A 12,697-nucleotide genomic window follows, 5' to 3' on the forward strand; every position below is an offset into this window, starting at 1 on the left:
TACTTTGTTGATTCCCTCATGTGTTACTGCCAAATGTAGGATGGGATAGACTTGAGTCGCCGAGACCCTGTACCTGAGGGGACCCTGTCACTACAAAATGTGACCGCATTCTTTGGTTCATCAATGACTGAGACTTAAGTGAGTCAAAGCCAGTGTTCTGGAAATGCGGAAACATTTTGTGAGTGAAGGAGTTACTCAACATGGTCACCACTGCCCGATTGGGGAACACCAAGATTGAGGTTGTCCGTGAATGGTCGGATCAGAATCTGGATCCAGTGCCATTTTGGAAATGATTTTTGCAAAACCTATTTTACATAAAATGATAGATTATATATAGTTATTTAATTAAAATTTTTTATTGGGTTTTTACAAGACCTGATCAGATACACAGACACTCTTATACAGACATGTACTATGGAATGGGGTTTGGCAGTACTAGTGTACATGCCCTAGATTCTATAATGATGGTGTTGATTAGTGGAGGGGTGGTACATGATAATTAATCATCATGTAAGGGCTTATTTGGGAATTTGCTTAAATAATTGGTTATTTATTTAATTAATGGATATGGTGTTAATTATAGTTATCCATAAATTAAAATAATTAATTAATTACACTATTCCCTATTAGATTTTGCTTCTTCACCAATTAGAAGCACTTTAGGATTAAATAGGATTAAGCCAACAAGGAGAGAGAGAGTCAGACTCTTACTGGGATTTTTCCCACCCAAGGTTTTAGAAACCCTAAACCCTGACTTTATTTAAACATCCAAAAACGCAGGAGGGGGTGCTCCACGTTTTTGGCAGTGCCCCCCTCCCACATTTTTGGCTCTCCCTCTCTCTCTTGTGATCTCTTCTCTTCCCTTCTTCTAGCTCTTTATTTTTTGAGAGTTAGGATTTCGAAAACCCAGATCTATGATTGAGGAACTGAAGAGGATTTAGGATTGGCTTGGAGAACCTTGGCTGCACCATTGGAGGTTCAGATATGTTTACTTGGAGTGCTCGTTGGAGGAAGAACCACTGTCTATTGGAGGAGCAACATTTGAGGCTCATCAGATTAGCAAATTTATATTAATTCCTGTTGTTTTGATTATGTGATTATTCATGGGATGTGAAAGAAACCCAAATCGATTCCTTTCTGTTGCGCATTCGGGTATGGGATGGATCCCTCATTCTATATATGGGATGGAATAGAGATGTGTTTTCTCTTTGACATGGATCCCATAATTTAATGGGACATCAAAGAGATGGACTGGGCATTGGTTTTTCATACCAAACCCTAATAGGGTCACAGTAGGGCACCCATGGGTGACCATGGGAAACCCTAAATTTAAAAATAGGGTGCCCAAGGCAACTTTGGGTCGCCCTAGGGGAACCCAAACTTTCCAATATTTGTAAGCTCAGCTTGATACATGTGTACAATTATCCCTAGACCGTAGCATTGCCTACATAGTATACATTGTTACATCTGCGGCCAGATTTGCTATTTAATTATACTTTTTCTCTCTTATGAAGTGTAGATACTACTGCCGTATACGCTGGGGAAATATTTTCACTTGTGGTCAAGCCCAGCTACAAGATTATTAACCAGTTCACAAGTCTACCTGTCGAAGAGAGGTTCCTCAATCGACAATGGGGGAGATTTGTCAATGGTGATTTCATCAACCACCCTCCTAGTACGAATCCCCAAAGTGAAGAGTATTGAAAGGCATTTCCTGTGTTCCCACATTTAGACACCTCACTCGGCGATGAGCTTAGCATCATAGTTGGGAAACTCTTTGGGATCATGAAGGACACGTCGTGACGGTCGGGGGTTAAGATAGTTCCTTGATGTATGTTAGTGTACCCTCCCCTCTGTGGCCTTGAAGTGTGGGCTAAAGCGCAGCAACTTTCCTTAAGGTTCTGCCCTTACAGCAGCGACGGAGTCATGAATGGACTCACAAGACTGCCTCCGTCTTGCTGTTTTAGGCTTTTGGGTGTTTTCCTCTATTGGGACCCACACCCCGTGCCCCGGGCATCCCACCTAAGCGCCAGATAAGGTGGACCCCACCCTTGGTCTCCTTGAGTTGTGCATGTGCTATATAGGTGGACCCACTTGCCTATGGTGGCATCTAATTGAGTTTTGACTCTTAAAGCCCTAAGCCAAATAGGCCCTAAGTGGGAGCATTGTTATAAATGCACAGCCCAGCCCTTTATGGCTCTTTCACTTTCTCTACCAACCTAAAACGTTGAGGGCTTGGAGGGCATTGAAGTTGAAGGAGAAGGTGATTGGAGGGAGCTGTTGGAGGTGGAACCCTTCTATTGGCTCATCAAGGCTGGTGAGTGTCATTCCCCTCTCCTTCTCTTTCCATTTTCCATTTGGGAATCCCCTTGGGATCGATTCGAGCTTAGGGTTTCCTTTTGGAAACCCAATACCCCTCTTTGGTTCCCTGAATAGAGACCTACTCCTCTCTCCCTTGATGCCTTTCATGATTGAATGGCTTGAACTACTGTACCAAGCCTCAAGACTTAAATCTAGGGTTTGGGAAACCCTGGAGATGGTTCCAAACCCCTCAAATCCTCTAAGGCCCATGTTGGGCTAGGTGCTTTGGACCCCCAACGAAGCTTGGGACTCACCTCCCTAACCCTAGGAACCATGTGGTCTCATGTATGGGAGGCTGGAGATGGAAATCCTTCCAAATCTTGAAAAGAGATTCGACAGATCCATCATCGTGGTTCCGTCCATTGATCCGTTCGGTATAACCTGGTTGGCTGGTTGGGACGGAGCCAGGAACGGATTCACCTAAGTAGTTCCGTCCGTAGTTCCATTCGTTCTTAGGCATGTCTCAGGATCCAGACGGATGCACGAACGGAATCACCTAAAGGTTTCGTCCGTGAATCAGTCCCATCTATTTTCACTATGTGCTTGGACGGAGCCAGGAACGGACTCACCTGGTTACCTCCGTCCCTGCGTCCGTCTGTGCTTTCTTGACTTAAACTTCAAACTAATTGTCGGGACCCCTCGTGGGACCCACCTATACTCTTCTAACATTATTCTCACGTATCCCCAAACTTCATAACCTGTACGGGAGTGTGTGCACCAAGACAAATCTTATCAAACCCCCCAAGAAACAATCAAGCAAACAGTGAGTGGGTTTTGGGTGATGTTTGAGCTTGTTATATATATATATATATAATAAGTTTTACATTTGCTCATGCGCTTGCATCTATTATGATCATGCTGCATTCTTGCATATGAACTATATTGGTTACGAATGAATGTGATGTGGATATGTTTATTTTATATTATTATATCAGGTTACGATGCTAGAACCCCATAAATGATTATGAGAATTATTGATTGTCATCCTGCCCTGTAAGCGCTATGCCATGGTAGTAGTCGAGTACTAGATGGAATGGGATGTTGATGCACCCGGAATACCTCTTGAAATGATAGAACTCGTAGGTAGTATATCTGCGGTTAGGATTCACTTTCCCATAATACGACCCTTACCAACAGGGGTTCGGGTGTTGGGTGATCGGGGCTCCTTGTTGCCTGTGGGGGAGAGAGGCCAGGTCAGGGATGACCACTGATCATCGGGGTCCGCCATTGGGTGGCCTCGGAGGCTTCGACCGGCGTAGGCTCCTTGGTAATAATAAAGGTTTCATTGTAGCGATAAGTTAAGTGACCCACAGTGTCTCCCGAGTTATCATAGTAGCATATACCCTAACTTAGACTGTTTACTAGGTGGAAAATCTATTTAACATTACATTCATCATGGACTATGTGTGATTGTGTGTTTGTGCATTCCTCTTCCCCTCACTGGCTCAGTGGAGCTAACCCCCTGTGTGCACACTCTTTTAGATTTTGATGTAGATGGTGGATACCTGGTTGGTCTCGAGGCCCAACCAGCGGACTATGATGGTATTGGCATGGAGGAACTCACGGCTGTGTCAAAGGAACACGGTGATTGATGCCCTTGCGACGATTGTGCCTATGGGTCATGATGTTTTTGGGGATAATCCCCTCTTTTGAGTCTTGTGGGGCGTTGTGCCCATTATGAACATTTGTCTGTAATTACTTTATATTCTTTTGAGTAGTTATGTCATGGTCAGTCGGCAAACAGTGTAAAACTATTATTGTATCACCTAGCCAGTTGAACATATAGTAATTGCTATTTATGTCGCTTCCGCTTGTATTTACTCTGTTATGAATGGAATATTCTTTCATTTTCTATAAATTGTAATCATTATGCTTGTCCTTGACTATTGACTATGGACTGGGGCACTGTGTCATTGGTCCTGGTAGGAAAGAGGATGATGTGTGTCATCCTAGTCAACCCTTGATTGTGCTTTATTTCTATTGTGGAGTGGGGGCGTGACATACATAATGTAAAAAAATAATATACAAAATAAGACAGGAACATCAACCTCCAGTAAGTCATACGTTGGCACCCCGCAAGGATGGATTCAGTTAATGAACCTGGTGTAAGTAGCTTCTGCGAAGCAGCCCCAGTTACTGAAACTTCCTTCATACCCATGCCTGTCCAACATTAATTCTAATCTGGGTCTACTAATCTAGTAATAATTTTTAGGACCAGAATCACTCATTCTTGAGCCATTTTAAACTGTTGTGAGGCTTTTGTTCAATTACTGATGAAATCGAATTTATGGTCACTGGATCCAATACAAGTAACTTAGTTACCCTTTCTTGTGAAAAATGTCATCTTTTTTCCATAAAGAAGTGGAACCAACTTGTACTCGGTTTGTAACGCCCCCAAAACCACTCTAGTGGTTTAGGGACATTGACGGTCCACAAGATCGTTTATGTCAAGGAGATATGAACCGGAGTAGAATCAAAATACAAACACATATCTAAAATGTATAGATTAAGACTTTAAATAAAGTAGGGTAGTTAAACTAAGCCATTACAACTTTTTGTTCTGCCTAGGAGTTTATCCCCGTTCTGTTTAAGGTTCAGTTGTAGTTTTTCCAGTTTTCTTTTTTGGGGTTGAGTCTACTCACCCTGTATATTTACGTACGTAGTAACTTTAGCTTTGAACTTTATCAACTTTGTTTTTAAGTTATGGGTTGTGGGGAAATGTATCAAGACAAACTTATCTATGTATCTATTATCATCGTTCTCCATATCGCTACGCTTTCTATTTTGTTATTACAAATGTAGTATATCTGTAGCACTCTGATCTTGCCTTTGGTAAGGTGAATGAATGTGGTTCCATGAATGTATTAACTGCTTCTAGATCCGTGGGATTTGGCGGATTGTCGTTACACAATTCGGGTCACCTACCTAATCCTCCCAGGGGGTGGTTTGGGGTGTAATAGAGCTTGGTATCAGAGCGTGAGGCTCTTCTTACATTCATGGAATGCAGATTAGGGTTAATAAACTACCAAAATTAAAACAAAATTAAAACAAGTAATAATTAAAGGCTACAAGGGAGGTAGATGTAATTAAATAAAAGTGCATAATTTTCATTAAATTAAAGGAAACTGTGGCTAAGCCACTATATAAGTTTTAATTGCATGAACTGATTTTCAATAATTACATAAGCTAAAAAAAAAAACAACACACTAAACTAAATACATCTCAAGGAAAGAAAAGTACATAAGCAAAGAAAAACAAAAAAATAAACAGTCATAACCACGTAGCATGAACCAATAGGAGCTGATTAGGAACTACTTGGTAGGAGGTAAGTCGCTAGGAGGAGGTTGTGTCTGGCGAGAGTCAACCTTGTAGAATCTATCCCAGAAATCCAGACGCTACTTGACAGATCCCACCCTGCTCTCCAAGGAAGTAAAGCCCCGATCCATCCTAGTCGCCATATCTGAAAGCTGGGTATCGAGGCTCTGAAAATGTGTCATCATCTGGGTCCACTCGGATGGCACTGGAATCTGAGAACTGGTGGCACCCGTCGCCTTATAGGCAGGTAAGTCAGTGTATCGAGTGTCAACACCCTCAAAGTCACCCTGACCCACATCCTCTGCACCAATATCCTGCCTTTCTCCGTGCATGCCCTCGATGTCACCCTTCTCTACTCCATGCATCTCCTCATCATTCACATCATCACCCTGCTCCTCCGCATCCAATCCCTCATCTCCCTGCTGCATCTCAATCTGCTCCTCACCCTCTGGTGGATCCTCTCCTGGCACCGTCATCTTCAATATGAAAGTCTTATCTATGGGCCTGGACCTTTCCTTCTCTATGTACTCCCCCTCCAAAGGAACCCCAAAGTACTGAAAGATAAAGGTAAGGAATTTCCCATAAGGAAGATTCCCATCACCAGGATTCTGCACATGATACAACATATCCTGGAGCAAAAGATATGGGAGGTTGATGACTAGACCCCCTCTGTCGGCTCCCAGGAGACAATAAGTGATGTAGGCTCTCATCATGGATATGCTACCCCGATTCCCGCCCTTGGGGTAGATATTGTAGGTAACACACCTACTAATCACTCTAGCACTAGGCTTGTAGTAAGCCTTAGATTTAGGTGTGCTCTGTGACCCTGTCAGTGCTTTGAAGACTGTCCTCCTAGTCTCCAAAGAAAACATCTTCGAGATGTCCATGCGAGGTTTATAGTAACACCTCTCCCCAGTATTGGGCAAACTCAAAATCTCTGCTAGTGAAGCAGTAGTCAAATGTATGTCCATTCCCTTCACCCTACTCAACAGTCCAAACTCTTGTGCTCCAGATGGCACCAAGTTGCAATAGAAGTACTGAACCAAGTTGGGATAACAAGGCTCGTTAGGAGACAACATAGAAGCCCAACCTAGGGCATTGAACCTAGCATAAAGACTATAGTGGTGAAAGTCTTCTACCCAGACCACTCGGCCATTTACAATCTTTAGGGATTTAAAAATTTTCCAATCCCTAGAATGCTTGTACCTAGAAAAGAGGAACCAGTCGAACTCGGGCTCCTTCGAAGAAGAAGAATCGTCTCTGGCAACCAAATGGTGGGCTTGATGGAGGATCCATTTGGACCAAAATGGAGATCATCATCCCTAGGGCTACCTGACCCCCTAACATGCAAAGGGATCAGATTTGAACACTGCCTTTGAAGCCCAACCTTGGAAACTCAGCCCTTTGTCGATTTGAGGGCACTTGGCGATGCACCCAACGAACGCCCAGATACATCGCCCAGTGAAGGTTTTGCTGCTGTTTCTAAAATTTAACTTGGGAAATCTCACCCAATGGCCATGAGACAGTGTGGGAAGGTGGGAAATGACATAAATGCCCTTCCCCACATCTACCCTTATGAAGGAAATGCTTTTGAACCCAAGTGGGCCCCGCAGGTGAAGGAAACCCTGCCTGTGCTTGGTCCTACAGCACAAGCAAGCAATGGACAGCACTGGGAATCTAGTCTGACCTAGAATCAGGTACAGCCACTGATAATGATCATTTTACCCCTGTGCCACTGACTCTGGATGATGCACCGGGACATGGACCTAATGCCCAGTGCAAGTCCTAGAGGATTCCATGTGAGAACCAACTGAACAACCGGGTCAACCCAGTAAGCTTAGGTTAACCCTAGACCTACCAGAGATAGACTGGAAACCTAACATGACAATTTTTTTTATCTATAACTAGGATTTGATCCTGCGCTCGAGGTCAACAACCAGACTGCTTTTGGGACTGAGTTTACGACCGAGGTCTTAGAACCCAACTCAGGTGAGTGAAGTGTTATCATGTGTACATGTAATCTGTGATGCTGTGCCGGCAATTAAATTCAAATATTAATGCTGTGATTATTAAATTCAGTTCAATTATTCAAACTATTATACATTGATTATCTGTTGATCAACTCTGTGAATTTTATTTGATGAATGTGTATGTTAGAATAGATGTCGTAGTCGGCTTGGAAATGAGGCCTATGGTAGCCCGTAGTATGGGATGCGGTTGACACCACCTGACTCATACGATGCCATATAGACATGGGGTTAGAGTTTCATAACCCGTGCTACGCACCCTTGCCAACAGAGGTTAAGGTGTTGGATGCCTGTTGGGGCGGCCATATGTATATGAGAAAAGAGAAAAGAAGTGAAAAGAACACTGGAATGGTGAATATGGGCTACGAGCCAGAAAAGCAAAGAAAAGAGAAAGGAAATGGATTGTCCCACGGGTTAATCACAGAGGGTTGGTCGGGCTGACCTTGGTGAATGAATGTGGGCACTGAATGGTCCTCTCCGACAACTCAATGGGTGTATCGCGGGAAGATGTAACTAAGTCTACACCAGGGATACATGTATTGGGGATTGTAGTAGCACTGACCTGACTTAGTTGTATTGCTAGGTGGCTAATAATAAACTGGACTTGCATATCATATAGGATCATGTGGATTGTGATTGCAAGTGCATGCATGATAATGTTTTGCTCATGAGCTCAGTGGGACTCACATTCTGTTATACATGTTTTTTTCTTTAGATGATTTTGCAGATCGATGCCGTTGTGGCATGGAGGCTCATTACGAGGAGGAGAGCCCTGGTTATTATGATGATCTTGGTATGGACCCCGACAGAGGTCGTGCCGATGATGCGTGCATTCTCGGTGGTCATTGATGAAGACCGTTGAAGAGTGCATTTGATGCTTTTTGTCTTGGGGACTCCTTTTTGTTCTGCCTAGGAGTTTGTCCCCGTTCTGTTTAAGGTTTAGTTGTAGTTTTTCCTATTTTCTTTTTTGGGGTTGAGTCTACTCACCCTGTATATTTATGTACATAGTAACTTTAGCTTTGAACTTTATCAGCTTTGTTCTTAAGTTATGGGTTGTGGGGAAATGTATCAAGACAAACTTATCTATGGATATATTATCATCATTTCCCGTATCGCTACGCTTTCTATTTTGTTATTGCAAATATAGTATATCTGTAGCACTCTGATCTTGCATTTGGTAAGGTGAATGAATGTGGTTCCATGAATGTATTAACTGCTTCTAGATACGTGGGATTTGGCGGATTGTCGTTACACAATTTGGGTCACCTACCTAATCCTCTAAGGGGGTGGTTTGGGGTGTGACAGGAAGAGTATCCTCGTGGGTAGGCAAGCTCTGGAGAGTGGTCTTTTAAGGATCATTGGGGATGGGGCTGAGGTTGACATCTAGCACTCTAATTGGATCCCCACAGCTCCCAATTTCAAGATTCAAAGCTGGAAACCCCTGAGATGTCAGTACCATAAGGTTCAAGACCTGATTAATCCTGAGGATAGAACATGGAAGACTGAAGTGCTTGACCAGTTGTTTACTCAAGCTGAGAAAGAAGCCATTTTGAAGATTAAACTTAGTATGTTCCCTCGAGCAGATAGCTTATGTTGGGGAGCCGAGAAGCATGGGATCTTCTTCGTCAAGTCGGTTTACCATTTACTATCCAATCTTAGGGATCAGCAAGTGCAACTGCGTGCCTCTTCATCTAGAAGTCATAGTTGGGAGGAGATACCCCCATCAGTCTGGAAACGAATATGGGGCTGTAAGACTCTGCCTAAGATTAAGTCCTTCTTATGGAAATGTTGTGCCCAGGGTGTTCCTACAAGAGATAATCTCACTAAGAGGCAAATCCATGTTGACCCAGGTTGTATTCGATGTGGAGGATCAGCAGAGACCATTGATCACTTACTGCTTGACTGCCCTTTTGCTAGAGCCACCTGGTTCGGCAGTAATCTGTCCTTCATAGTGCCTTCCCATACTTCACCCAAGCTCTCTCACATTCTACGGATTTGGAAGGAGTATAACTTCCCTTCCAAGAAGGATGAAGAGGAAACATTGGCTTTGTTCTTTTTCGTCTGCTGGTATCTGTGGTTGGCGCGTAATGAATTAGTGTTTCACCAGAATGCCCAGGAAGCACAAGATGTTTTCCTTCGTGCTCACCGGGCTTTTGCAGAATTCTAGCAGGCTAGTTGGGCTGTGACTCCACCTAAGCCCACCAACACTCCAACTATTCAACCACGGGTCCCTCCCCCTCCAGGAGCTCTGAAGCTTAATTGCGATTTCTCTGCTACTCAAAATTCCAAGGGAGGTATAGGCTTCATCATCAGAACTGCGGGAGGAACCCCCATAATGGGTGTTTCGGAACCGGTTACTTCTCCTTCAATTTTATGGGGCGAGGCCCAAGCAGTTCTCAGTGGTCTTCAAGCATGTGTGGATGCTCATTTAGACAATATTATGTTGGAAACAGATAATGCCACACTGGCACGTATCATTAATGACCCATCCACCCCCATTCCCCTTGACTTGATTGGAATGGTGGATGACATTAGAGTTGTCTTAACCCGGTTCTCTAATTGTACTATGTCTTACATCCCTAGGGAGTTGTATCATGTTGCCGATTCTCTAGCCAGGAAGGCCTTGTCTCAAGCAAGAAAGACAGTTTGGCCCATATCCACTCCTTGGCTCCTCGATGGTTGTAATATGGATGTCTGCGCTCCTCTTGCCTTTCTCTTCAATAAAATGGCTACTTACCAAAAAAAAAAAAAATGCTAAATCAAAGTCTTGTGTGGTGCTCTCATGGTGGAGGAGGAAAAAGGCATGTGTGGTGCTCTCAAAAATATGGCTAGCGTTGGTCATACTAGTGCCATACCACCTTTGTATGGAACGAAATAGGTAGAGGTTCAAGAATGTGCAATGCAATCAAACAGCAGTGTTAAAAGGTATTTGGAAGGACTTAATCGATGTTTCAACTTTGGAACCGGTGCAAATACCTACGGTGGCTGACCTACTGCTATCAAGGAAGCTTTCTCTCAAGGTTAATTGACAACCTCAAAGGCTGATTACCGAACTTTTTTGGCAGCCTCTAGCTCAGGGATGGGTCAAACTTAACATAGATGGGTGCTCTCTTGGAAATCCAGGGTGATAAGGAGTTGGAGGAATTCTAAGAGATCACAATGGGCGATCTAGATGCTGCTTCGCTTATTACATGGGTGTGGGATCAAACTTCAGGGCGGAAATTGAGGGTCTGCTCAATGGCATACAACAGGCGATACGGCTGCAGGTGAAGTATTTGTGGATTGAAAGCGATTCGGCTGCGTTGGTGAGTTATGTGGACAATAATTCGCTTCCTTGGGAATTTCAGCAGAGATGGAGGTTTTACAGTGGCTACCTTGCAAAGGTGGTGTGGAGGATAACCCATTGTTTCTGAGAGATTAATGGGGTAGCAGATATGTTAGCGAAGAGGGCTGCTTTAACAAGGATATCTAGTACAAGGATATCACGTTTTAAAGCCCACAACAAGGGGTGCAAGTTTAAACCTGATGCCTGAGCGTGCCCTGACACCCCCTTGAGCCCGAACAGGACCTGGCTTGAGATAGCTTGGCCCTAGGGTGGATTAGGTTTAGGAATTTCTAGCCCTGAGTTAAGGCCTGGCTGGTCCGGGTTAGGGTTGAGGCTTCGAACCGAGCTCGGCTCGGCTCAACTCGACTCCGTCTCCTTCATGTTATTTCTTCTCATTCTTTCATTTTTTTTTCTTTTGGGTAAATGACACTTAAGGTCCCTGACATTTCAAGAAATTACAGTAAGGTTCTCAACGTTTCAAATATTATGTTTGGGATGCCTAAAATCTAGATAACCCTGAACTAGTTAATTAAGTTTTTTTTTTTTATTTCCATTTTTAACCTTTATACATCAAATTAAACCTACCTTCCCTATAAACCTCTCACACGCACAATCCACACTTACCAAAAAAAAAAAAAACTCTACTCCCACCTCTCATCTTCCTCGAATCCACAACTCCCTCCCCCATCTCCCACCTCTCTCATCCCTTGTTCCCGCTCCCTCCCCCACCTTTCACCTCTCATCTCTTGTTCACGCTCCATCTCCCGCCTCTCTCAATTAATTGTTATTGCAATTTTTGGATCTTTCATTTTAAGCAACATTGTCATTGCATCTATTCCTCTTGGCAATTTAATAATTCATCATCTAAAAAATCCAATTTGAATATATGCAGGACACTATAGAGAGCTGAGCAAAGCAAGATGGGTGTTTGGAGTTTTGATTAATAGACTTTTTGTTTTGGTTGAACTTGATAATATTATCACAAATAATTATATAGAAGCAAAAGCTAGAGGGCTTCTACAAAGCTTAATTTTTGTTATTTCTCATGGATACTCTGATTTACTGATTTCCAAGAACAAATTCTGTTTACTCCTTTTTTTCCCCATTTTCAGATACTCGTTTAGCCAAGTAATTTTTGTTTTGCTTTTCTTAGCCCACATGTAATGTCTACCACATTTTTCTCTAGACTCCAAAATAGTTTCATGACTCATCAATCTTTCCATGTTTAAATTATTCTTTAATCACCATGATCATAAGCATCACTTCTTTTTTTTTTTTTTTTTGGGTAAATACCTTAAGCATCACTTCAACATCCAGCAAAACATTATTTAAGATACAGCTTTAAATTCTCAAGTCAGAATTAGTAAATCTTGATACATGGATTTTTTTTTTAATTAAATTTCTTGAGAGAAAAAATTGTTAAAAAAAAAAAATCAAATGGTAGTGGATGTTTCTTACGCCTTATATTCATAGAGACTTTTCCCTTCTCAAAATTATCAATTTAGAGCTGCCTACCTTATGGGTCTGGAAAAAATTGATTATTAAGAAATTAGAACATTTTTCTAGAATTTATGAAGGTATGTCTTGTCTCATGTTGGAAATTTTGTTACCTTAGATGGATCTCATAAGGCTTATGTATTTGTGTGCTCTATGTGAATACATTGTTTTT

The 12,697-nt window shown here is 42.6% G+C and overlaps 1 protein-coding gene across 1 annotated transcript; it reads left to right on the forward strand.

The window, feature by feature from the left end:
- The first annotated feature begins 9,270 nt into the window (after positions 1 to 9,270).
- On the forward strand, positions 9,271 to 9,870 carry LOC122665574. The gene has a single exon (XM_043861729.1). It carries the CDS (start codon positions 9,271 to 9,273, stop codon positions 9,868 to 9,870), a length of 600 nt encoding a protein of 199 aa, XP_043717664.1.
- The last annotated feature ends 2,827 nt before the right edge of the window (positions 9,871 to 12,697 follow it).

Source organism: Telopea speciosissima, chromosome 6, assembly GCF_018873765.1.
Source record: "Telopea speciosissima isolate NSW1024214 ecotype Mountain lineage chromosome 6, Tspe_v1, whole genome shotgun sequence".
NCBI classification, from domain to species: domain Eukaryota; kingdom Viridiplantae; phylum Streptophyta; class Magnoliopsida; order Proteales; family Proteaceae; genus Telopea; species Telopea speciosissima.

Excerpts from the sequence above, each read along its gene's own strand:
- LOC122665574 (XM_043861729.1), top strand. The coding sequence starts at position 9,271 with ATGTTCCCTCGAGCAGATAGCTTATGTTGGGGAGCCGAGAAGCATGGG.